Genomic DNA, 26,610 nt, shown 5'->3' on the forward strand with positions numbered 1-26,610 from the left:
CTCGCTCTCTTTTCCTGTCCCTCTCTCTCCGTCTCTGAGAGGGAGAGAGGGTTAACGGGGAGCATGTTCAAACACCCACACAACAGATATGCTGTTATCCATATCTGAGACATGTGAGGTCCATTACATCTAGTCATGCATATTAATTTCAGCTTCACATTGAAATGTGAAAAAAAATCCCCACCTCTATAGTCTTTTGCGTGTGTGTGCGTGTGCGTGTGTGTTTGCGTGTGTGTGTGAAATGTGAGGCCAGAAAATATGCATACCGCTGTCATAGCAATCAAAACAATCAAGTATCATTACCCTGTTTTTTTTCCAACAGTGCAATCAAATGTCATTAACTAGCAGAGACTGCAAAGACAATAACAAGAGTGGCACAGATATAAAACAACTAAACCTTGCCTCCATTCCTGCCCAGTATTTGGGCTGTCAGGGAAACAAGGAAAGTGCCACTGACATGTCTTGAACCAAAGCATTTAATCCAGGGGCTTTCTGCCCTGTCCTCATCACCGTCCGTCTCTTTCCCCAGTCCTCTCCACAAGAAACACAGCATTCCAGAGATGTTTCCTTATTATGAGAAAGGGCTCACAGGCAGAGGAGGACAAGATCTGAACAGTTCAGATCAATACATTAGCATATTAAAGGGAAACTGCTGTCAGCGTAAAGATGCATTAGCATACAGAGACGTGAGCAAGCATAAGGTACACCGATAGAAGCTTCCGGATACTTATTGGATATGGATGTGGTGCTCAGTGTAAATACTGGTCACACAATGATGATATACAGTCACATTCAATATAGTTTCTCAACAAACAAGGATATAAGACTGATTTACCAGAGACAGATAAAGCTTGTTCTAGACGGCATTTCCTAATGAATTTCCATTAATTATTTTGTTAGTGTGGAATAAAGCCAAGCTATATATTATAACATGTTATTTTGTTTAGGACTCAACTAATAATCTGTGAAAGTTTTTATTGGTGATTTTTCAGAGGCCTCAAAAGTCATAAGTTTGGGAAGATGCAGTTCGTCCAAATCATCAGTCTAGAACCATTAGTAATTTGACACACAGACTGCATGTCACTCAAACTACAAAGAAAGCATGATCTCGATCACATGGAATGGTTTATACAATTATTCAATGGCCAATTACTGAGCAACCAAACAGCTGGGTATCAGGTTGATGCCCATTCTTAACACAATGTAACCAAACCTAGATGGCACCACCTCCAACCTGGCACCACCTCCAACCTGGCATGCTTCCAGAAGAACCCATCTGTCCAGTAAGCTGGAGGGCTCGTATCATTATCATACCACCCTTGTTAGAGAAAAGCCCTGATGAAATCCAGCACATCTTGCTCACAGAGTTCACAAGGAACTTGTCCTTCCGACTAAATGCTTCCCATAGTACCAAAGCCTTAATGGGAGATGGTGCCATTTCGCATCCCTGATTAAGAGCACATGAAACCAGGTCACTGTGAAATGTCTGTATGGTTAATTGCTAAGTAAGGGAAATGTTGCTTTCAAAGGAGTGATCTGTTAAATAAACATATCTGTTGCTCACGTCAGAAGAACAACATCACAATGTTGATGGGATCAAATTTTCCTCTAAGGAGTTTGAGAAAACCTTTGTTATTTAAATTCAAAATGATAGACAAAATGTGTTTATTTGAGGATAAGATACAGTAATATTGCCACATGCACAGGTGCTAAAAAAAGAAAACAGATTTCAAAGAAAGCTGCTCGCCAGATCTCTAAATACATTAAAAAGAACTAGGTTCGTTCAAGCTTCAGTAATATGCCTGGTCAACCTTCCCTGAAGACTGTAGCACTAAGGCAAACATGATGGAGGGGGTGAGGGAGGGAGGTTGGGGGGCAGGGGGTATTAACAGAAGGACACAGACCCAGACAGAGCCCGCTCAACACCCATCCCATTGTCTGTTGGGACAGTGGGGGACAATACAGGACGGCCCAGCGCTGTGTGCACACGCCACCAGGCCTCACCCCAGCCATGCACCAGCAGCCCTAATGCTAAACGCTGCCCCCCCCCCCTCCACTCTACCCAACACTGGGATGATGTCATCTCCCCCTCTTCTGCTTCACTCATCCACATAGCCGGGCCAACAAAGCAGAAAGAAAGAGTTACAGGGCGAGGGGGGGAGAGAGAGAGAGAGACAGAGAGACAGAGAGACAGAGAGACAGAAAGGGAAAGAGAGAGAAGGATAGTTTCACAAAGAACACAGAAAAGCAGCCAGTGGCAGAGGGAATCAGATACTCTCTTGACACACCGGTGTCACAAATCAAAGGGCTTAGAAAACAAACCCCTCATCCTTTCCTTAGCTTCACTCTGATACCTAAATGCTCCAGAAGAGAGCTGAAGCTGCCCATCAAATGTCATCAATTGCTTTTTTACTTACCCAATAAATAAAACTCTTATAAAATGAAAAGAAAGTCTTTTATTAGGTAGGCTGTTATAATGTGGGAGATGAGCCTCATCCTCTTTCTATTAGTTTTTTTCTCTGCCAAATAATAATTATTATAATAATTATATAGTTATTGCATAGCCATGACCCCCCAAAAATATTATAATTACATAGTTATTGTATAGCATGTAGGATGAATACAAGGAGCCAACAGTGTTCTTTTAACATAGGCAGCGTCCTATACATAAAGGTCAACGTAGAGTCAGCCAGTAAGACAAGTCACTAATAGACTGTCTTGCAGAAAAAAACGGCTATAGGCCGATACTTCACTGGAGAGGGGACAGTTGGCTCCGGAGTAGCCCTGTTGCACTTTAGAACTTTATGCGCTGCCCCTCCCCCTCATCTTCCCTCCACAAAGGGAACTCCCCCCCTCTTGTCCCCACCCACCAGGAATTTCTCAAGCATTGCTGGGGTCACCATGACAACTTGGTGCTTAACAAAGCATTTCTCTTAGGCATTCTTCTTTTCACAGGGGAGGGAGAGGGAACAACAGTCAAAAGAGGGGGGGAAGAGGGTGGAGGAGCTTGAAAGGGGCAGCGGAGAGGTTGCAAGGGTGAGAACGGCGGACACAGGAAGAGAGAGGAGTAGGGGATGGGTGACAGGCCAATGAAAAAAGAGTGGAGAGGACAGAGGATCAAGGTGATAGGTGATGTTGAAGGGAAAAGAAGAGAAAGAGGAGAGGAACACGGCTAGCAACATTCCAAGTGGGGCTGAGTGTGTGACTAATGCCTTTTAGGGGTGCTTGGGGGGGGGGGGGGGGTGGAAGGGGCCCATTACAGGAAATCACTCAAGTCCAACATGTCCAGACTCAAGAGACCCGACAGGTACACTCAAACATACACATGCTACTTTACTACCAGCCACCTATCAAACATCCCTGAAAGAAGCTTAATGCGGCCCTTTGAAGGTTGAGAGGGTGTCTATAAACCTTGTGTTTAGACCAGGCTCCTTTTCTCCCCATTTCATCCAAATATAACGGAGCCATGGAGACAGAAGGGTTCAATGTAAAGGTTCAAGAAAAGGTTAGGCTAAATGTATCTTTGTAGAAAGACACACCTACTCCAGTACAGCCATCCGCTTTCCTGGTCCATGTTACAGAGAACGATTATGCAGACCCTGACAGAGAAGAACCACAGACAGAGCCGTCTTAATAGACTGGAATGTAATTACGCAGTCTGGGACTGGCTTGGTGCTGATCTCCATGTGATGAACGAGAGTGGATTCTTCAGTCCTCTATTGAAATTCCACTCATGTGCTGTTCTTATGTTATGCAAGGTGGAGGACAGTGGGAAAATGGGCAATTTACAAAACACCCTTCAGCTAAGGAAGGTATATGACTGGTTTGCCTGCTTCCGTGTGTGAGGTTGGGACATTTGAGAACTGTTGTACATTCAAATCCCCACATTTGAATATTCAAAACAAGCTTTATATATAGGTTGCATTTGGTGTTGGCTACTCTAACAAAAATCAAATGGCACATTCAGCAGTGTTTACATGGTGTGAAAGAATTACTGCATGTGAGCTGAAGTTCTTTAAGATCTGAAAGAGACAACAATTATCCTGAAATAACGAATCACTACATTTAGTTAATCAGCATGTCAACCCAAACTGTTGCTCAGTCTTAATCTGCCTCAGCCATTTTAAATGAATAATTAAGACTAAGTTGATTTGGTTAGTAGATCAATTGATAACCAAAAGTCATTCATAAACAGAGTGAGTTCAGGGGTTACCAGTGATGGAGAAGGTTGTCAAAATAAAGCAGAGAAACTGGCTTTCTTGTGGAATACCTTCTGTGTTCTAGATTGACTGCTGATATTTCCAGTGATTGACTCCCCTCTGGTCAGACACCAGCAGAGGAGTGAAAATAGCAAACTCACAAACATAATTTGTGAAGGTTTTACACAACTTGCAGTGTGATGAGAGGTAAAGCTGCCATTATTAGCAGAGTGGACGTGTTGACATGTTGTAACCTCAGAGCTGGTGAATGCTGTATGGGTAGGACCGGGTGTTTGGGTTTGATTTTACACTTTTGAACGTTCAGAGGAAGTACCTACATTTAAATCAAACAAAGTATTTGAAGGACAGGAGGAATGTCGTACAATCCTCACTGTCAAATGCAAACCCAATCTCCTTCACTCAAACTCTCCCTTCACACACACACACACACACACACACACACACACACACACATGATTATGCAAACTCATGCTTACAGTAGATCCAACCAGCACTGTGTCAACTCCGAAAGGACACAGCCAGGATTCATTCACATCTAAACTAATCCTACAGACGACCGCAATCTTGCCAGCATAAAGCGTGACCAGCATCCTCATCAGGACTGTTACTGCAGGGGCTGTGTCTGCTCTGAGCACCCCCTCATCAGGACTGTTACTGCAGGGGCTGTGTCTGCTCTGAGCACCTCCTGATCAGGACTGTTACTGCAGGGGCTGTGTCTGCTCTGAGCACCTCCTGATCAGGACTGTTACTGCAGGGGCTGTGCCTGCTCTGAGTGGCCCCTCATCAGGACTGTTACTGCAGGGGCTGTGTCTGCTCTGAGCACCCCCTCATCAGGACTGTTACTGCAGGGGCTGTGTCTGCTCTGAGTGGCCCCTCATCAGGACTGTTACTGCAGGGGCTGTGTCTGCTCTGAGCACCTCCTGATCAGGACTGTTACTGCAGGGGCTGTGCCTGCTCTGAGTGGCCCCTCATCAGGACTGTTACTGCAGGGGCTGTGTCTGCTCTGAGCACCTCCTTCACAGCTCCTCAACGGCACACGGAGGACAGTCCCACCAAACTGTAATGAAGCGTTCTTACAATCCTAATCTTTCCATCTGCAATAATCCAAGGATTTGCAATCCCACAGCCATCGATACAGAGCGTCTAATCCAGCCCATTAGCTGTGGGTCTCCTGTGTCTGATTATTGGCAAGCATAAATGACACTGCACCATGGCAGTAAATCTCGCTCCCTAACTGGCTAAAACCAGGATTATTCTGGTGTATAATCACCTGAGATGCCAGAGGGACACAGAAGGTGTGAGGCAGATCCATCCTGCCAAGCATGTTTAGTCAATGTTAGTAGAGGAGACCATTACAAATGTCTAACTCTTAGCCAGTCTTCTCCTGCGCCTTTACTTCTTCAATACAAATGTTTTTGTGGATTAGTGCATATTTTAATCATAGTCAAACTCTTGTCTAGATTCCAGCATTAATCATCCATCATAAGGGCTTTCAGAAGCGGGAATACAAAACGAAGGATAATGGGAAGACTTGGGAGTCCCTTAAGGGAGGAGCCATTTTTAAATTGGGGTCAACATACGAGAGCCAACCGTTGTCTTTGCCTTTCCATCTTCTCTCACTCACTCACTCCCTCCCTCTACCTCCCTCCCTCCCTCCCAGGTCCCTCTGTACCTTCCCTAGTCCCTCCCACTGCATGACTTCCTCCATACAGTATCTCTGCATTTTCAAGTTCAGTCCATCTAACACCCACGTGACGTTACCTCCCTCTCCCTCTTTCTTTCCATTCTCCCTCCTTTCTCCTTTCCATCTCCCTCCCTCCCCCGTAGGGCTGCTGACACACATACCCCAGCAGGTGCAGGCCGCACTGAGAAGCAGGCCCTCTAATTGGTCCTCAGTACAGTCACAGCTGTTGCCCCCAACCAGGGCCTAGCATGAGTTCCTGGGACGGCCTCGGAATCGACTGCTCGCCATTGTTTCCTAGGAAGACAAGCAGCCATCTCATCTGTCACCAGGGGACTCCTCCTCTAAGGAGCCTCGAGGGAGACCAGGTCGTAAAACCAACCAAGAAAACAAAGCACGTTATAATAAATACCCAAGCTAACCTTAGTGTCTGGCACTCAGAACTAACTACAGGGCTATGTGCCCCTAGGTGAAACTACACCCCCACTCACAAATACCGCTTCAGTCAGAATAGGAAAAACGTTACTTATCTTCTAAACCAATTTTATTTAACATGCTTCCAGTTTAATCACTAGATTAAGCACTCATTTATGCAGTGCTGCTGCTGGTTCACGTATAATTAAAAGCAAGGTCACAGAGGAGGAGCAAGCTCTATGGTGACTCACGCTGTGTCACAAACAAGCTCCCACATAAAGGCCACAAATCTTTCTTTCCCAGGAGCAATTCAAGTTCAGTCACATTGTTGGAGCAAATAAAGTGCTCTGTAATTTTTGCTGACAGGTGAAATTAGAAGAGCACAAGGCACACTCAATTTAAGAAACATGGGTTAGGTAATGCTAGACGGAAACCGAATGGTCCTTTATCCTTCTCCAAATGGTTATTAATTGAACAAACTGCTGTTTTCTATTGCAGTTCACATGACATGTGTGTACTATACAATGTATCATGACTTACTGGACCCCTAACTAAGTCAATGTGCACATACACTCTATTAGAGAAATCAATCCTGGGAGTAATCATATAAATCACCTATTATAAGAGACCATCATTTAATTAAATCTTTCATTTGGCCACAAAATGGGGGGGTTTATGTTGGGCAATTATGGGGAACGATCTGTCATCCCACTGGAGTACTGCTCCCTCAGGAGCATGCCATCCTGCTGCAGACATGCTCAAACGAACACCTACCTACATTCATGACATCAGACTGATCGAAATCAGCCTGGTAGGAAGGTGTGAAGAATGCCTTCTGGTTCATTTCAAAACAAGCATAGAGCATTACAGACTACAACACAGGCTAATCAAACCACAATCATCCAGAGATATAGTATTGATGACAGACATATTTCTTCAAAGACTGCTCACGCTAAATAAAATATTTTTGTTGTGGTTTACAAAGATCATGCACTGACGGTTAATCTCTCACTTCATTACAAAATCAATAAAGATGCAAAAATGAAAGCCTGAAGATATATTGAGTTGAAACTCGAAATTGTGCCATGAGTAACATCTCATTAAATGAGAAACACCCTTAGGACACTGAACTATTCATGCATGGAGGAAACAGGTCTAGAATGACAATTCCAGGCACATAAGGAAGTAATGGTTCTTACCTGACACAGAGATCTTCATTGAGGCCTCTAGGGGTCGGTTGTTGTCCAGGGCTTGGCTCAGCCGGATCTCCCCCGTACTCTGGTTCAGGATGACCAGATTCAACTCGTTCCCAGTTTCAAAGCTGTACTGGAGCTGATCGGAGGTGTCCGGGTCATGCGCTGGGATGCGCCCAATTACCCCGGTAGGAAAGCTGCTGGATTTGTCCGTGACGTAGTTATTGAAAATAATCTGGAAGTTCTTGAGCACGGGAACGTTGTCATTCTTGTCAACAAGCTTTATGTGGATAGTAGCTCGGCTGACTAGTGGGGCGGAGGTGGCCTGGACCACAATGATGTACTCAGGCTGTGTCTCATAGTCCAGATCAGTCAGAGCGGTCAGTTCTCCAGAGAAGATATCCAACTGAAAGACTTCTGGAATGTTCCCCTCCACGATCTGGTACATAATCTGGGCGTTGCTTCCCTCGTCCGGGTCAGAAGCAGATATGTGAGCTACCACCAGGCCAATGGGGCTGTTCTCCTCCACCATGATGTCAAACTCATCTTTCTCAAAAACAGGAGGGTTGTCATTTACGTCGAGGATGCTCACCTGTATATCTACTGAGGTCCTGAGCGCGGGAACTCCCTTATCCACCGCAAAGGCCTGTAGGTTATAGATGGGCATGTTTTCACGGTCAAGCCGACGCAGGGAGCGTACAATGCCTGAGGTGGACTCAATAATGAAATCTCCATCCCCGTCCTCTCCACCCTGGAAGGTGTAAAAGACGCGCCCATTGAGGCCCGAGTCTCGATCTGTAGCAGAGACCTGGACCACGCTGGTGAACACGGGCACGTCCTCCATCACAGTGCCCAGGTAGTGATCCCGGAGGAACCGAGGGGAGTTGTCATTCACGTCATTGACCAGGATCTCCAGGTAGGTTGTGTCCGACTTCTGTGGGATGCCGTTGTCCTTGGCTGTGATGGCTAGAGTGTAGGACACCTGGTCTTCGTAGTCCAGCTCCGTCTGGGTGGTGACAGCCCCCGTGTCTGGGTCAATGTTGAACTGTGGGATGCTGTCATCCATGAAGTAGGTTATGCGAGCATTCTCGCCAGTGTCTTCGTCCGTGGCACTGATGACCACCACGGTGGTGGCCGTGGGCCTGTCCTCATTGATGTTGACGGTGTAGTGGGAGCTCTGGAACACTGGCCGGTGGGTGTTGGCGTCGGTGACGTTGACAAACACCTTGGCGGTGTCGAAGCGGGTGCCGTCAGACGCGGTGACGCTGAGGACATACTGCCGCTCCAGTTTGTAGTCGAGAGGCAGCGCCAGGGTGATGAGACCACCGCCACTCTGGCTTGTGATTGAGAACCTGTTCCGGGTGTTGCCACTGGAGATCTGGTAAGTCACCACACTGTTAATGTCCTGGTCGACGGCAGACACAGTCACAACACTGGTCCCCACAGAAGCGTCCTCATTAAGACGCATGTAGTAGGCCTTCTGGGTGAATTCAGGGTTGTTGTCATTGACATCCAGGATGGTCATGCTAACGCTAGCTGAGGAGGACATGACTGGGTGGCCATGGTCGCGGGCCTCCACACCGAAGTTGTAAAAGTCCACACTCTCTCTGTCCAGTTCAGCCGCTACAACTATCCACCCTGTGCTGTTATTGATGGAGAAGGGGAAGTTGGGTGTGGTCTCAGTGAGGCGGTACTCCAATCTGGAGTTGTCAGCTGAGTCTGCGTCCACAGCCTGAATGTGGATTATGGAGTAACCCACTGGAACATTCTCTAGCACAGTGGCCTGGAAGGGGGTGCTGACGAAAATGGGCGCATTGTCATTGACATCCAGCACCTGCACCGTGACCAGGCCGCTGATGTTGGAGAGCGGAGGGCGCCCCCCATCCTGGGCACGGATTCGTAGCGTGTACTCCTTGTTAGCCTCATAGTCCAGCTGGCTTACCAGGTCCATCTTCCCCGTCTGGGCGTCAATGTAGAACTGGCCCCTGGTGTTACCACTCATAATGCTAAAGTGGACCACAGCATTACTCCCCCTGTCCTGGTCAGTGGCAGTTACCTGCAGAATCTCTGTGTTGGGTGCCATGTCTTCCGGCACCTGGACCACGTAGCGCTTTTCGCTAAACTGCGGTGCATTGTCATTGTCGTCTTCTACAATGATGTGAACTGTGGCCGTGGCACTACGGGGACCAGGGTCACGACCTTGGTCGTTTGCCTCAACCAATAGCATGTAGGCCTCCACTTCTTCCCTGTCTACCGGGCCTTTGGTGCGGATCACCCCAGATCTTGGGTCAATCTCAAACACGTCATTAGAGCCGTTGCTATTGAGGACATGGTAGAGGATGTTACCGTTGACTGGGGCATCCCCGTCTGTGGCTCTGACTGTCAGCACCTCATAACCAATCTCTAGGTTCTCCCTTACGCTCTCCTTGTAGTCCTGTTGCTCAAACACAGGGCTGTGGTCATTGGTGTCACTGACTGTGATGGTAAGGGTGGCCATGGCCGTACGGCGGGGTGTGCCATGGTCAACAGCGGTCACACGGAACACATGCGTGTCTTTAGTCTCCCTGTCTAGTATCTCCACTGTTGAGACAGTACCACTTACTGGGTCCACAGCAAATAGGTTGTTGGAGCGACTATCAAAAAGAGCCTCGATAAAATACTCAAGTCTGCCCGCCTCTCCCTCATCCACGTCCACTGCTTTCAAAACAACAACTGGAGTTCCGGCAGGCTTATTTTCAGGCACAGCAACTTGGTACATGGGAGGTTGGAACTGGGGGCTACTGTTGATGCTCCTCTTTCTCCTGCTAACAATGCCTGAGTCAGACTGGGCCGCCCTCTCCAGTAACTTTCTCAAGTGGCCCTGTCCAAAAGAGCCCTGACCTATTCGCATGTGGATGGAAATACTCGTTACTTCGGCCACCTTTCCAGTTCTAGCGAATTGGTTACACTGTAGGTCTAACTCCAAAAGTGTGTCCCGCTTCCAACACAGCTTCTCAGACACAAACAGTTCCCCCTCTGAGAAGTAAAACTCCGGGCTCCTTGTCACTTTGCAGAGCGTTTTGCTGTGGGAGCCCGGTAGAAGGTCACATATACGGAATAGGGGAGTATCAGCCTCGTGGCATTCTGGATGATGATTTAGAGGATTCAATAAACTAATGATCTCTAAATCCCAATTCGATTTTCTTTTGTGTTTATGTGAACAATTTCTGCCGTGAACATGTACATCATACTGGCTTGTAAGGAGATGCCTGGACCGTGGTGGGGCATTATTCATGCAATCTACAACAGTATAAACTGTGAAAGGGTTGGAGCGGAGCGCGGCACAATCTATTTTGTCCGAAACGAACACAATACCCGCCGCCTCATCAGTTTCAATAAAGGTCTTGGAGAATTTAGGAGCGATTACCTGATCCAAAGTGCACGCTCCTCTCTGTTGCACACTTGATATCACAGTCCTCGGCTCCGCATCCTCACTGATGTGAATAATGTAGCAATCCGACGGCGAAATTAGTTTTAACCACCCCAAAATGATAAACAACAAATCCCACTTATTGACGGGCATTGCTTCTCGGTAGTGTTCACCAGGTTTTAAAGTAACTACAACCGCCTTCCACTTAAACTTTCCGTCTTGTTGTCATTCCCTTTTGAAGTGGCGTGTCCATGCTTTAACTGCTCCACAGAGTATAATCCAATTGAACTGTGAGAGAACCCGCAGTCACCTTGCCAAATCTTCTCGCGTATAAACACGCCAACACCTCCACTCAATCCGCTTGAATGATAAAAATGGCTCCGACTACCCCTGCGCCTTCAGGCTTCTCATTATCATAAACCTGTTTCAGTACATGCAAGCGAGTGAGACAGAGAGCGAGCGCGCGCGTGTGCGTGTGTAAAGAGAGTGAGCAGAGGGGGTGTGCAGCGGGGCATGGGCCGCTATCAGAGACCACTGAACTGAGTTTTCAACAGATGTTGAAATGTTGTTTCCAGAGAATTACTCCAGCCTAAAATAGTCTAGTCTTGTATATTAAGTTTAGATTCAATGAGAGTTCCTTGACATTTAAATTAGGTAAATAAGTGAAAAATGTGCTTTAAACCCCAACTAAAATAGATAGAAAATGTTTACTATATCTACTATATATCCTCAAGGAAGAGCAGTTTCATATTTCACTGACAGGTCCTCAATAAAAGGTATGCTTCGTTACCTCTAGTGATCAAATTCACCATCATCTTCAGTAAAACTGCACACGTTTGTTTTTGGTCTTTTTCAACTTCAGTTAAACAAGGTGCCACTTAAGTAAAAACCTTGTGTGAAAAAGATGTTTTAGGATTTTGCACAGCAGATGTCCAGTGCCAAGAGACAAGATAATATCTGACATATCTGCTCATGCCAAAGGCACCTTTTATCCTCCCCATTCAGAGAACATATCATATGTAACTCTTACTGAGCAATAAGACAAGCTTGTTAGAATAACTCTCAGGGTTATACAGTTGTTTTGCTACCATCCACAGCCATATTTTGTAATAAAGACATTTCATATTTGTGATTTCTGGTTATTTTTGATAGAGTAAATAAGCAGACAGATGTAATGTGGTCTCTGCAGAAAAGCTAAATCAACTGAAATACAAACTAGATTTGTTTGGTTTTGATGTCCCCTGCTGGCGAGAAAGCATTACTGCAGCAATAGACTTCCAAATAAAATGAGATGAATGTAGCTTTTTACTGTTTTTATTGTTGCTGGAGGCTCTAATACAATATGAATCATAAGCTTTACAAAATAAACAAAACAAAACAAAATACAACAAAAGATCCCCCCCCTCTCCCAAAACGTAAATGGTCAAAAACGTCCGGCAAGACGGAAAGACAAACTGTAACCCCCAACAAAGACCATGGTGATAGAAGGAGTCGAAGAGCTAAACACAGAAAAGGGGGGATGCAAATCGTCATGTTATACACAGTGTAAGAAAGGAGACTTAATGACATGGGTATACACAGTGAATTGAACAGTCCGTCCCTACGTTTTATCAGTCTACATCTCCATAGTGGAACGAAGAGCAAACCATTTTGACCAATCTGTATATTACAAATCCAAGGGGCACCATCTTACCCTTCCCTCATCACTACATCACCCTCTCACCCTTCCCTCATCACTACATCACCCTCTCACCCTTCCCTCATCACTACATCACCCAGAAAAATGAAGTTACACTGACAGTTACAGTTTGATACAGATATATCAAGGGGTGGCTGTGACACATTTTGTTACAATGGGTGCACTAAAGAAAAGAGTTGGTGGTGTAAATTATGACTATTTGATAGCCCAGCCAAGCCTACCCCGCCTACAGTACAGTCTGTGTCCATTCATGTCCCTCAGTCATAGATGGGAACAAGGTCCATGTCAAGGTCAGGGTCAACAGAACCAGTCCTCTGGACACAAGAACTGTGAGAGCTACAGGGATTTTAAACATTGCCGTCACTGTAAGATTATTATTAACCGTCATAATACTATCAATATATTCAGATACACGAGAGAGAAGAGTCAGAGAGAAAGAGAGAGAGGGTGAATGTCTTCATAAAGAAAGAGATGCCTCAAAAACAATGCGTGAAGAAACAAAACCAAATAAAAAGCATTTTCTCCTTTTTTTGTTTTTCCACAAAATGAACAAGAGTGCAGCACTGGAACAGGCATACAGGGATGGAGGGAGAGACGTAAAGAAACAGAAAAAAAAATGGCAGAGGTGAGGTGGAGAAAGTGAGAGAGAGAGAGACAGACAGACATACAGAGAGAGAGAGAGACAGATAAAAGAACAACAGCATCTCTAGCTTTGCTGTTTACGCTTGAGCGCCTCCATCAGGTCTATCTTGAGAGCCTCCTGCTTCGACTTGTCGGCCACAGTCTGAACACTCCTGAGACAAAAGACACAATGAGACAGGGAGTTAGGGTGTGTTTGATGAGAGAGAGAGAGAGAGAGAGCACGATTCAGGTTAGGGTCAATTAAATGCAAGGACATGACAGTCTCCAGTTTTCCTGTGGAGACAAGATGGCTGGGTTAGGTGGGTTAGATAAATAATGCATTACTACACCCTCTAGTCCACACACACATTGCCTATTGCCCACTGGACATTAATGTTTAGTCAGGTCAGATATTCTGGAGCATGACATCATGCGGATATTGTGTGGTAAGCAGCTTACTGTTCATTGTTAGGCCTACAGTGAACCATCCTTCTTTTATGAGATGTGTGATAGTCCAGTGAGTCAGTCACACGCGCACACAGAGTAAACAATCCAGCATGCTCAACTCAGAGCACACATGAAGTGTACCCATTTGCTTCCTCAGCAGGCACGTACACACACACACAGCTGCAAAAACATGTCTCCATGCCAGGCTTGTACCTCTGGCCCTAGTCTATGAAGATCTGGCGCTGGGTGAGGACCTGAGACAGCTCCTTCTGGAGCTGCCGGTACTTTTGGTTATCAGGCAAAGAGTCAATAGATCTGGAGCACAAAGGAGAGGGACAGACAGGAGGAGGAGGAGGAGGAGGAGGAAGGGGGAGAAGAGACCGGAGAGAAAAGGAAGTTGAGGAGGCGGAGAGTGAGAAGGAATCATTGAGGGAGACAGAGACAGAATAGAAAGAGGTAGGAAGAGGAGAGACAAGGAATTGAGGGAGGTTGATGAAGAGGGAGATGAAGAAAAGTGAGAGGGAGGAGGGAGGATTCAAAACAAAAGTGGGGAGGAGAAGTAAACAAGGAAGAAATGGAAAAACGAATAAAAGGACACATAGGAGGTATGGTACAGTGTGGAGCAAACTATGAGGGAACATGATGTCAAACAGGACGATTGAGTCCGACTCAATGGTAGGAATGAAAACAAATGAAGGAGAGTGTGACTAGGAAGCACAGAGAGGGACCGTCTCAAAGTGAAAGATGGAGCCATAAGCCACAAGAAATGATACCTTTAACCCTGGTGATCAAACCCACAGAATACCCAGCTTGTTCGTCAACTAATACACTTGAATGCGTTTCTGGGAGTGTGTGTGTGTGTGTGTGGATGTGCAAGTGTGTACACCATACCTCAGGCCGTTCACAATGTCCTTGGTCTTCGAAAAGTAGATCTCGTTGAGAGTGGAGCGGATCTTGTTCTCCATATCCTGAGGACAGAAACCAACCTGCTGATGTCTACAAACCCCTCAGAATGCACCTCAGCCTCGGCACTGAACCAAGGCAGCAGCAGTGGCTAAATAGGTCCAGCAGACGACTAATTAGACACTGGGAGTGTCTAGTAGTTCTACCTACCTCAACCAGGCGGCCGATGTTGGCGATGTGTGGTGAGGACTCTCCCACAGTCTCGTCTTTCTCCATCTAGAAGAGGAGCAGCAGGACAATGAGGACCCACATCAGACAGACGAGTCATGGGGCCAACTGAGAACCATGTGACACATCTAGGAATACATGAATAAAACAGGCGGGGTTCTCTTCTCTCACACTCGCAGTCAGTCTTACACACGCGTGGACACACACACACACAGACACACACCTGTCTTGTAAGACTGCCGCCGAGATTCATGGTTCCGGAGCCAGTCTTGGTTGTCTGGAGCCACAGCATCACAGTGGAGGTGAGTTTATAGTGAGCTGTACGTCCACTGGACTTCTCCTACACACACACAATCAAAAGTCATATCATAATGAGGCTCTCACATAGATTCGTTAGTTGGTAGCAATATAAGTTGGCTTTCATGCCATTACAAAGCATGCATCTAGCTGAATGTCTTCAAATTGCAGTTCTCCTCTTGGAAACCCCATTACCCACAGTTCCCTCACCTGCACCTCCACCACATGGATGGAGTCCCAGCATCCCTTGATTTTCTTGGATCCGTCTCCGGCCTTCTTGATGAGGATGACCCCGGCAAAGCCGTGATCCAAGTCCCAGAGGTACACAGAGGACACGCCACCCTCGAAGTACCTGTCAACCAGCGACACAGACAGTGGTCAGGGTATGCTGCAGAATTTCATGGTGGTGCTATGACCCGAGAGCAGCCTCCTAATCTGTCTGGTGGTGGGCTGTTTGTTTGTGAGGCTGGCCGGATGAATTGTACTGCCACTGGTTTAACGGTACTTGTACACGGGCTGCCTAATGTGACTGGTGTTGGTGTACTGGTAAGAGATACCAGTGTGATGTGCTGGTGAATTCAGGAACTCACAGGTCTCTGTACTGGTCAAAGGCATTGTTGGCCTCCACCTCCAGTTTTCTGAGCCGAGCAGAGGGCATGGCGCCATCATCGATGGGAGGTTCATACTTATTACTCCACGGGGATCTGAAACACAGCACCAATATGTTCCTTAATACTATGTCATACACAAGAGGGAAAAAGGCATGCAAGCTACTGCAACAATAACTCAAGGCTGAACTGTAGAAAGAACCTGTGAATGAATCCTTCCTTTGGTAAATCGCAGATTAGACATGATCTGAACAGCAACAGAACATAGGAACACTTGCATCGTTCCAATCACATGACCACCACATGACCCTTCAGGGAAGGAACAAAGAGTCTAAACAGTGGCAAACTGTTAGAAGGTGAGGAGGGCTGATTCCTGTCTCTGACCTGTAGGAGTCTCCGTCTCGGTTGTAGTCACACAGCAGGTAGTCTTTACCCACCACCTTGTCACGGGCGATCTTCAGGGGCTGGTCCACAGAGGAGAGCAGGTCCTCGCACAGACTGGGAACCTGGAGACACACAAGCATGTTACAGCTACAGCACCCGCACCATTTACTTTGGGGGCAGAGAGGGGGGGGGGGGAGAGACAGGGAGAGGGAGAAAGAGAGGGAGAAAGAGGAAGAGATAACTGGAAGAAAGAACTCAAACAGAGAGCCTTGTCTGTCTATTCAACCCCCCGTTAACAGATGCCAACTCTGCCGTGAGGGGGAAAGTGCCAGACGGCAAGGGTAGCCAAACCTTGGTGTGCGTGAGAAACAGAGGGAACAGGAAGACTGCCATATGATATCCCTAAATTACAATGTGGTGAAAATAAGTTTAAGCTGTTGTTTTTTTTCCCCTCTCCTCTATATACCATATTTACTTGAGAGTTAGGCATAATCTGAAGAAATTGTAGTGGGAGAAGGAGCAGGGAGAGGGAATTGTGGAATCAATGTGAAATGTGAGTCTGAAGGGATAAGAAGGTAAGAGGGTACAAATGACTTCTCACAAACGGACATGGACCCCTCCTTCCCAGCCCCCTCAGGGGGAACACACAGACACAATGGAGGTCTTTTTTCTTGAGACAGCCTCACACAACGGGCAACACCATGGAGGGAGAGGTCGAAAAATTGTAGGAAAAAGACGTAGACAAAAGGGAAGGAGGTCAGAGAAGTTGAAAAAGTAAGAGGAAGGAGAGAGAAAGCACAGAGGTGAACTCAAACTATTCCAACCAGTCAGGGAAGGAAAGAGAGTGAATGTGCCCCGTGTGGGTGATTGACAGGTTTGTTAATGTTTGCTAACAACCAGACACAATACAGCGTGTGAAGAGAGAGCAAGGTGCCCGGGGGAAAGAGGTGTCAAAGGGGATAGGAGAGGAAGGAAGGCAGGCAGGGGTTTGAATGGAAAAACAAAAAAGAACAAACAGTGGACACAAGTGTGATTTGATTTCTGTCTTAATCTTCCGCTTAAACTGTCAGAATCAATGAAAGGCACTATGGGTAGACATGCAGCATAGAGCTGATACTGAGTAAGTGTGTGGAGCAAGTTGAAACTATTTGAAATAGTTGAAAATAGTTGAAAATCTCCCTTTGACAGGTCCCTAGCACTACATTTCTTAACAGTAGACATTGTGAAAGGAATGGATTCAGAACTTAAATCGGACTCCATCTCAAGTTTTATTTCAAGCAAAGTCACTTTCTGGATCAGACTAAAGGGTTCCAAGATCATTCTTAAAGTAATGAAATGATGTCAATAAATGCTGAGCATGTTTCATGAAACACATTCCTTCAAGAGCACCGGGGAAGATATGAAGCTTTGAACATATATCGCCATGTAGCCCTCAGATACACAGGGGGTTAGGTCACCGCTGTGTGTACTGGGCGGTGATATGTTGTGCTTCTGCGTGACTCACCAGGTCAATGAGGTCGCTTAGGTTCTTCTCGATCTGCTGGGGAGGCAGACGCCTCATCAAGTCCAGGGCACAGTCCAGCTGCTGGTCATTCTGGAACACACACACGCAGACCCACTTTAACACACAAACATCTGAGATGCTAAAACATTGGCAGCCACTTCTGAAGTACTCTGAAGTAAATTCTCAGCCTCATATATCTGTCAAAAGGCATTAGTATTACTCATAAAAACTAGTGCTCCTCACCAAACGTGTACCACAGTTTCTGTCTTTTGCCGTTAGAGCTAGCGCACATAGGCTTATAACCATATCACTGTTACAGTGATAAAGGACTGCTTCACTCTACAGAAGGACATTGGTGTGGTGAAGTTATGTAGGGTTATTCACACCCTGGCAGGCGACAACAGCACTTGAAGATTATGGCAACAACCATCAATCCCAGGTCCCCCGTGGTCCAAGAGGTTATCACTGTCTACTGTGTGATGAATCCTCATCAAAGCACAAATACTATGAGAGAGAGAGAGAGAGAGAGAGAGAGAGAGAGAGAGAGAGAGAGAGAGAGAGAGAGAGAGAGAGAGAGAGAGAGAGAGAGAGCGAGAGCGTGAGAGAGAGGAAGTTCTAGGGTTTCCCTTAAATAGTCATCTTGCATGGGATGTAATAGCCTTGGGGCCTCTAAAAGTGATTCCTAAGTCATGGGTCTACTCCAAAGAGATCCATTACTAAGAGGGTTGACTAAAGCCAGTTCTAAAGGCTGCTAATCACACATTGGTCTTGTATAGGCCTATGGTGGCTCACAAAAAGCCTACTTTGGAACATTTCAAACAACCATTTCCTACAAACTGATTGTTTGGTTACCACAGCGTGCAATTTGATGTTATCAGGAAGTGTCAACATTTTCACAGGCAATAGGATTGCTTTGGCGCTCATAAATGACAACTTGAGTTAGCAACTGTATTCGACCCTTTATCTGTCAAAGAGCTAGACTCTACAACAAATGGGCATCCATCGGTGATCCAAATTTTAAAGTTAGATGTCCATTGTGAATTTTCACTAAGGGATAATATAGCTTATTGTTTGGGGGATAGGCTATTGCTTTTTTTTTTGCTATGCCATCTTTGATTTGGTAAACAAATGTCATCAGACATCCAAAACTGGAAATTTTGTAGTCTTTACTTATAATGTAGGCCAAGTTTGCCAAAGCTTAATGATTTATTGTTCAGAGTTTGCATCAGACAGGGGACATAGCAAAGCCGGCTCCAGGGTGTTCTGTCTCTCACTTAAATATGCATCGGGTGAGCAGGATATCAGTGAGCAGGACAGGACAGGCCAGCCACAACATGAAACCCCTGAGAATGTGCTGGGAGATTCTAATTCTCTGTTAGCCTATAGCTAGCATAAGGACAAACCTATTTAAAAATCTAAAGTTATATGCTGGTGATGACACTGGAGCTACTAGCTGGAAATGTATGTCACTTTTCAATTCTTATGTTTTTAAGAATTAAACAGTCAGCCTTACTGTTGTTGAACAAAAGTAGAGCTAAATGCTGAACCCTTATGGCAACCTATGAAGGAAATCTGAACTGCAAGGAAATAAACAGCCTGTTCTGAGTCTGTTGAAATCATCCGTGTCTAATTCTTTGAACAAACCAAAGCAATGGCTCCTTTCTAGCCTGTATGTTCAACAACAAAGCATGTTATCCAGAGCAAGCAATGATCGGCTGGAGTATTAGATGACAACTAGTCCATTCTGTACTGAGTAACCTAGCGTTAATGAAAACCTTAACAACCAAGAATCCTATTTACTTTGATGCACACAAGGTACAATTCAATGTCGAATCGCAAACTGTCATGATATTATATTAGGGCCTGTTGAAATTGCAAAACAGCAAACTGAATACACCATTGCCATCCAAAAGCCACTCCAACTATATAGCCTTTAAAAAAAATGATAAGGCTCGGACAATGATTCCCTGTAAATGAAATGCAACCAATGCAAACAAAGCCATCATATAAAACAGTTGATTAACCAAAACAGCTACAGACCCACGTATAACATGAGCAGCTGGCCAACAGAGTACCACACACAACCTTTCTCTAAACAAACTCACTCTGGGATTCCCCTGAACATAGCGTAAATCCAGTCAGTGTCTTGTAGGTCCCATCTCACTCATCAGAGCACTATTTAGACTGTCCTAAATAAGCTCTCAGTCTATGAATCTGTCTCCTCCAGCCGACACCTGCGCTCCCTGACACAATGTTTACCGACGCCCCTGTCTGGATGTAAACACTCGCACGCACCAACAACCCCAGGGGCCGGATGGAGGCAGTGGGAATGGGCCAACAGGATGGATGAGGTGAGGTTAGGGGAGAGAGAGTGGGCGGCTGGAGAGACAAACCATCTGGTCCAGAAGCATAGGAATGAACACGTAACACTACAAGTGTGTGAGACAGGGGGAGGGTTGGTCAAAACGACATTTGTGGAGTTTGCAAAACAGTGTGTATAGAGTGGACAGGTGAGTTCAAGTGTATCTACGTATCTATGTATCTACTTCCAATCAAACCAAATGATTCTATTGATGACTGCTGATAATAACTTCACCAAGGATAATCAGTTTTAAAACAGTAAGTCTGCCCAACAGTGAGTGAGTGCACAACACTAGGAATAAGAAAGACAACCTGTGCAAAATACATGCCTGGGTGACTACTGTGATGCATATACAATGAACAGTGTTGTAAGACAGCCAGTAAAATTTTTAATATGTCTGGCTATTTAGCATAACATAACCGAAACTCAGTATCTGACATGGGTAGGCAAAGTTAGAAGTGGAGTAGCTTGCTTGCACTTCTAGCTACACGTCAATCCATTGGGAATGGGCGGAGCAGGCTGATTATAGCGACAGGCAAACCAACGCATGTACTATTTTAACACTGGGGTGTATGTCTGCCGGAGGAGGGGGTTACGACGTTAGCTAGAGGGTGGGAGACCCTCCGTCCATGATATTTGTGCCTAATCCAAAACATCCTGCAGATAGCTAGCAAGCTAACCACTAGCTAACGTTTACTAATACAATACACGGACAAGCAGGGTTATTTTGATTGCGTTGAAGTTACAGTCAGTAACTAACCCAGTCGTTAAGTTAATTCATATTAGCTCACAACGCTAGATGATTGGTGTGCTTGAATTTCTATGCAATCGTCTCGCAACAGCACTTCCTATAAAGGGCAGTTAGCATAGCGTAGCCTTGTGGCTAATATCCCTCAGTAGCACTAGCTAGAAGCCCTACCAAAACTAGCTGACTTGCTAGCAACCCATCCCCATTCCTCCAACTCGCCTCCGCGGCCTTACCATGTCTGCGGCGTTCTGTGAAGATCTCAGACGGGGGAAATTAAATCACCGTTAACTTTAGACTTTCGTTTTATTGTGCTTGCACGACTTGTTCTTCTATATTATTGCTGTTTTAATCCCCGCCGAGTCTAAGATGTTTCTTTTCGCCTCCCTCTCAGAACCCAACCCTGTCAGCGAATTCACTTCCTCAACCGGGGTACAGGAAGGGGGCCGGAGAAAACAACAGAGAATGCATGTCCGGGTCACTGTACTCCTTCACTATAACAGCCAATCGTAGTGGAGTAAGTTAGGTATTGCCAAGTATGGAAAGAGAGGAGTGGTGAGCGGAAAATTATTTTGCATGAACAGAGAGGGCGATAGAGTATTTAATTTTTTGTGTATCATAAAACACGTCCCAAATCAAAATAGCAATCCCATTTATTGAAAACGCATGTAACCTTGGCCACATTTAGGATTACATTTGTGGAAATACAAATGTTCCCGTGTTATCGTATAAACAAGTTTGGGTTCATATTTTGCAATTTTTATTAAAAACGGTTTTATACATAGGATTTTACCGGATTTGTTTTATTTATAATAAACTAATTACATGTAATTTAGGACAATACAGTACATTATTTTGAATATTCTCTAAATATGATGAAAACAAGCTGTGATGCATGTATCCTCCACGATCCGAAACTGAAACCAGTGTGGTTCCACTGTGAGGTTCACAAAGATTTTTGTCGTGAAGTCAAAAATATAAACTGCAGATTTCAAGTTTCACGTTTATTATTGTCAGGTGCACAGATCAACACAAGGTCAGACTGGGCACTGAAATTCTTGGGGCAAGACAACGCAAGCTACCCGGCATAACATAACATATAAGTACTAAGAACATAGATTACATCTATGATAAGCTAAAATAGAATATAAATAAAACATATAAATAAAATAATTATTAACCTCCTAAATATACAAAATAGTATGCAATATACATACAATATACTAGACCTCTAATACACATAATGACCTATACTAACCTTATAGACCTAACTAACCTAATATAGATTTCAATATTAGAGGATAGTATATATATTTTGAAGGTGATAACTATCAATTGAGATGCGTATATCAAAGGAATGCAGTCACAATATTCATGTGGACATGTCAAGGATGAAACTAACTGTACTGTTTTTTCTGACATCAAATAGATGTGATAATTCTGTGTAACACCTTGTCTGAGACAAACGTCCCTGCGTGCAATGGGATTGAGAGAGGAAAGTAGGAAACAGTTTTCAGTGTGCAGGGGAGACTACAGTGGTACTGCAATGGACAATATGAACTGTAACTTTTCCTGCAGCACACCTCTGCCTTGTATGTTTTGCCTTTGTAAACGATGTAGACAATCACGTGACCCTTCTTCTCGCGAGTTGTGGTACTTGTGAGGTAGCTGAAAACATGGCGGATGAACACGGGCGGAAATGGGATCGTTGTCTGGCTGATAGCGCTGTGAAATTAGGTAAATATTTAGTTTTTTGTGTCGCTGTTCAGTGGTATTTGAATTCAGCATGGGGTCTGTGGAGAATTTACATCTGGAGCTTGGTTCTATGCTTATAACACAGCCAAAACGGGTCACCTGTCAAAGCATGGCGGCCATTTACCGGTGAGGTCAAATAGCTTAAACATTGACTTTCAAACACATACCTACGCAGAATACACATTTTTTGTAAACAACTTGTCATTGAAACTAAAACCCATGTTGAATCCGGACCAAGGAACGTCAGGTTGGTGCATATTTCCAAGCTCTTATTCCGTGTGGCGCACCCTCATCTCGTGCCCTTCACATCCCCATTCATTTGAACGGTGTAGTATACTAGAGCGTATACTAGCAAAATCTTCCTAAATGTCTAAATAGGCGTAGAAACACTAAGTACTCTATTATTATAGTTTCTAGGAGTCGAGAATCGTTAAGAAATGTTGCAACGAAGGTATCAGGGAAAGATGCAGTTCTGATGAGGGATAGGCCTACCTACAACTGATCTACAGTAGATTCTAGTTAGTGTCGTTTTTCAGTTTGTGCAAATCTGAGTAACAACTCATAAATTAGTTTGTTGTGTCTAATCAGCGAACAAACTGACACACAAACAGTGAATTGTGGTTATTATGAGCAGCTGAAGTATGGCTTTGCTGTAGCTTATGTCATGTAAGGCCCTCTTGTGGTTTCAGAATGATCAGAAACTTTCAGTCACAACGTTTTAATAATGACATTGGTATTACTTTGAGTTTGATGCTATGATGAGGTCCAACACTACTCTCATCTGTCTTTCAGTGGGAATATAGAGTCCACGTTCACAATTTGCTAACATACATTTAAGAAAAGGAAGAAAAAAAACCATTTTCATAACCTATTCCATTGGTTTAATTGCTCTAGGCAAATGAAATTAAACAGCACAAGTTTTTGTACTGCACCCGTGTATTAAAGTCAGGTGCATAATAATCCATCCTTTTTGCATTATCCTGAACTAGAAGGTTATGAAATCACAATGCCCCAGCAGGGAGTTTTTTTTTTACAGCAGGACTGTTAAGCACAGCTAGACAGACCCAACAGATGAGAATGAGGCTGAATCCACAGGCAGTGAAGGAGGGGGAAGGAAGAGGGAAAGGTAGAATGAGAGCAGAGGGAGCCCGACAGTATGCTTGTATTTAGAAGTTAAATCTGCTACAGATCTGCTTTCATATTTGGCATACTCTCCTGTTATTCTGCGAGTAGACTATCGCCTGGAAAGGGGGGAGGAGAGGGAGGAGGAGAACTGGAAAGAAAGAGACGGGAGTGGAACTGAGAAGACAGAAAAGTAGGCTGCATAAATTTGTACTTGGACTGGAATGAGGGAGCAAGAGAGAGAGGCAGGAGAGGAGAAGGAGAAGTTGTGTGTTGGCCGTAATAAAGATGTGGGATGTTTTTTTTGCTTTTGTGGTCTTGTTTGACATTTGTAAGTTGTGTAATAGAGAGAACGGAGTCTGAGTACTCTGGCAGTGGCATATCGGTCATGCTGCATAGCTCTCTGAATCCAATTAAGAGGCAAAGGGGCCCAAATGGTTGGTTTTATGTGTTTCTGTGCTTTGCTGGCTGGCCCAACATTGGGTGGGGCGCGGCCCACAGAGAGGTGAAGCTAAGCACACAAACACATTCTTCCTCCAGCTCCCCCTCTGGCCGCACTGAGCGCCTGGATGTCTGTCTGCGTCTTTCTGGATACCTCTGTCTTGTCTCTGTTGCTGTTTGTTTGCCCACAACTCTGACCCAGACATGGGATTCACCATTCACCCATGTCATCAGTGTTTCCCAACCACATCTCTCTGGGTCGATCCATCAATCATTTTGAATTTTTTCCCCCAGTTTATTTCTTATCAAAATGCTCTGAAGCGAGTAAGGAATGATATTATTGTTCTAGCATGGGTCTTTTCATCTTAATATGCTCTCAAGATTATTTCTGGGCCATTGTGTAGTCCTCTTTTCTCCCTCTCTCCACTCCTCCCTCCCTCCTACACTAATGAACGCAGTCTGGCTGACAGGTGCTGTTTACCAGCTAAAGGGTCAAAGGTCATTCAGCTTTATACATTCACCTTGTTAGAACAGATTTACTTCCTATTTCACTGTGTGTGTGTGTATCTGTCTGTCCAAGGATGGAAGAGTGTGTCTGTGGATAAGTTGACTTGGCTCACGCTGCTCCTCTTTGTCTGTTTTTCCCATGCCTCTATTTAGCAACCGGCCTTGGCGTGGGTATTGTTTTCTCAGTCCTTTTCTTCAAACGTGAGTATTGCATCATGTTTCAGAGAATCTGCTACTTTTACTCCCAGTTAATTTAGTCAAATGTACCTCTAATGTCAAATGATTGGCCGCCTCTTTGTTCTGTTCCCAGGACGCACGTGGCCAGTGGCGTTTGGCTCAGGTGTGGGACTGGGCATGGGCTACTCCAACTGCCAGAATGACTTTAGGTCTCCATACCTGCTGCATGGCCAGATGGTAAAGGTCAGTGGACCAAATAAGCACAGCATGTCACACAACACTGCAACTGTAAAACACAGCATGTTGTCAGACTAACTTAACTTAAACAAGTTAAGGTCTGTTGATTATTAGTAATTAAAAGTTGTTTTGTGTATTTTCTTCTTTTAGGATCAGTAGAGGAAGAAGTGGAAGCTGATTTAGAAGTAGCTTCTTTTGTTCGTTATAATTGTATATGTTTTCTTTATCGTTTCTCTTTTTCTTTGGATCCTCGCACTAAATGGAGTTTACTTTGCTGCCCTATGTAATTACTGTGTCTCTCAACGGGCAGGCAGTGTCTATTTAATAAAGTTATGAAGAATTATACAAAAATCCTTTTTCTTTTTTCTTGTATGTACAGTGTAAAATGAGTTGTGTGTGTATAAGAAAGAACATGCCTATTTCTGAAAGGGTTCTGGCACAGTATGCATGTTGAAATATGGAAAGGAAGAAGGGGAAAAAAAGTATTCTTGTGTGTTAATGAGTTGGGAGAGTTAAGCTCCTGCTGTTTTGGAATGGGAGCCAGGTTCAGCACCTGCAGCCCTTAAGGCTGGGGAGCAAAAAAAGAGAGTGTTAAGAGAGACTGAAAGCATGGAGAACATTTGGGTGATGGAAGGGGATAGTGATATAGTTTGAAAAAAGATTACTGAAAGGCTGATTTACGCTTAAACACACTTTCTTTGACCAGAAGAGTGTGTGCTGAAGGTGTATTTGAGCTCCTGTTATCTACAAATCTGGACAACATCATACCCGTTTCTTCTTAGTCTCCTAACCTACAATCAGGTATGGAAGTTCCACATGCGTCTTGAAGGAGAGAGATGAACATGTCCATGGAGAGTTCTACATGAAAGGCGACTGTAGGAGTGATCTGTGAGAGTATCTGTATTAGCGTGTGTTTTTGTTGCAAACTCATTTGCTATATATATATAGTGTGTGTGTTTGTCTTTGGAATGATTGTGAGCCTGTGATACATCACTTGTGTGTGTGTGTGTATGTGTCCAGCCCCCTGGTGCAGCAGAATTTGTGGAATGCTCTGGAATGCCATTTCTGGACTGGAGCTCAGCCCTTATTACTAACAGGTGAGCACAGCACTGTGCACGTCTGAACACACACACACAAGTCTGCATCAAGGAAAATACTCTCACACGTATGAACACTCACAGTATTACTGATACGTGTAGAAGACTGTTCCCAATCATATACAGTTTTAAGCCGGCAAACAGACTTTAACACCACTTTATAGGATTGTATTCACGTTTCCATCATGCAAAACATTCCTTGTCAGTCAAACATAAACAAACTCATTCCTTCACACAAACAAAGGTAAACACAGACACACTCCAGCATATACACTGTACACTTCAAAACCCTTATAAAGAGCTCACATTCTGCTATGCATTAGTCACAAAGTCAGGCATGTCAAGGTCTTCTCAAGGAATGGTTTGGATATCTCACTACTTCCCTTGTCCATCAACGTGTTTGTTAGCAAGTGAAGCGCGTAACACTGATAGGGGTGCTTATGGACACAATCCAAGCTGCACACCTGCAGAGAGGGTGGGGGTGAGGGGGAATATAGAGGAGGAGTAGGAAAGGGCAGATTGAGAGTTATGGGACAAATGTTTACCTGTCTGTGCATGT

The 26,610-nt window shown here is 44.8% G+C and overlaps 3 protein-coding genes across 4 annotated transcripts in view; 1 reads left to right on the forward strand and 2 right to left on the reverse strand.

Annotated features, from left to right (window-relative positions):
• The window catches only part of celsr2 (cadherin, EGF LAG seven-pass G-type receptor 2), a 49,422-nt gene extending 38,352 nt beyond the window's left edge, over positions 1-11,070 (reverse strand). The window contains exon 1 of the mRNA XM_067243713.1: positions 7,515-11,070. Within this exon, the coding sequence (XP_067099814.1) occupies positions 7,515-11,070 (3,556 nt within the window). The remainder of the gene's footprint in view (positions 1-7,514) is intronic.
• A 2,116-nt stretch (positions 11,071-13,186) lies between these two features.
• capzb (capping actin protein of muscle Z-line subunit beta) lies at positions 13,187-21,127 on the reverse strand. Of its 2 annotated transcripts, XM_067238009.1 has the most exons (10): positions 20,952-21,127; positions 17,609-17,698; positions 16,105-16,226; positions 15,703-15,816; positions 15,323-15,464; positions 15,039-15,155; positions 14,798-14,863; positions 14,576-14,652; positions 13,898-13,999; positions 13,345-13,410 (listed from the first exon to the last, which is right to left on the reverse strand). In XM_067238009.1, the coding sequence occupies exons 1-9, from the start codon at positions 20,952-20,954 to the stop codon at positions 13,906-13,908; spliced, it is 825 nt and encodes a 274-aa protein (XP_067094110.1). In that variant the 5' UTR covers positions 20,955-21,127; the 3' UTR covers positions 13,345-13,410; positions 13,898-13,905. The 2 variants fall into 2 exon arrangements, with proteins under 2 accessions (XP_067094118.1, XP_067094110.1); XM_067238017.1 differs by lacking the exon at positions 13,898-13,999 and having other exon boundaries at positions 13,187-13,410.
• Positions 21,128-22,366: 1,239 nt separating this feature from the next.
• micos10 (mitochondrial contact site and cristae organizing system subunit 10) lies at positions 22,367-25,296 on the forward strand. The gene is made up of 4 exons (XM_067241201.1): positions 22,367-22,452; positions 24,694-24,741; positions 24,851-24,960; positions 25,105-25,296. Exons 1-4 carry the CDS (start codon positions 22,392-22,394, stop codon positions 25,111-25,113), a joined length of 228 nt encoding a protein of 75 aa, XP_067097302.1. The 5' UTR covers positions 22,367-22,391; the 3' UTR covers positions 25,114-25,296.
• Positions 25,297-26,610: the final 1,314 nt, after the last annotated feature.

Source organism: Osmerus mordax, chromosome 1 (assembly GCF_038355195.1).
Source record: "Osmerus mordax isolate fOsmMor3 chromosome 1, fOsmMor3.pri, whole genome shotgun sequence".
NCBI classification, from domain to species: domain Eukaryota; kingdom Metazoa; phylum Chordata; class Actinopteri; order Osmeriformes; family Osmeridae; genus Osmerus; species Osmerus mordax.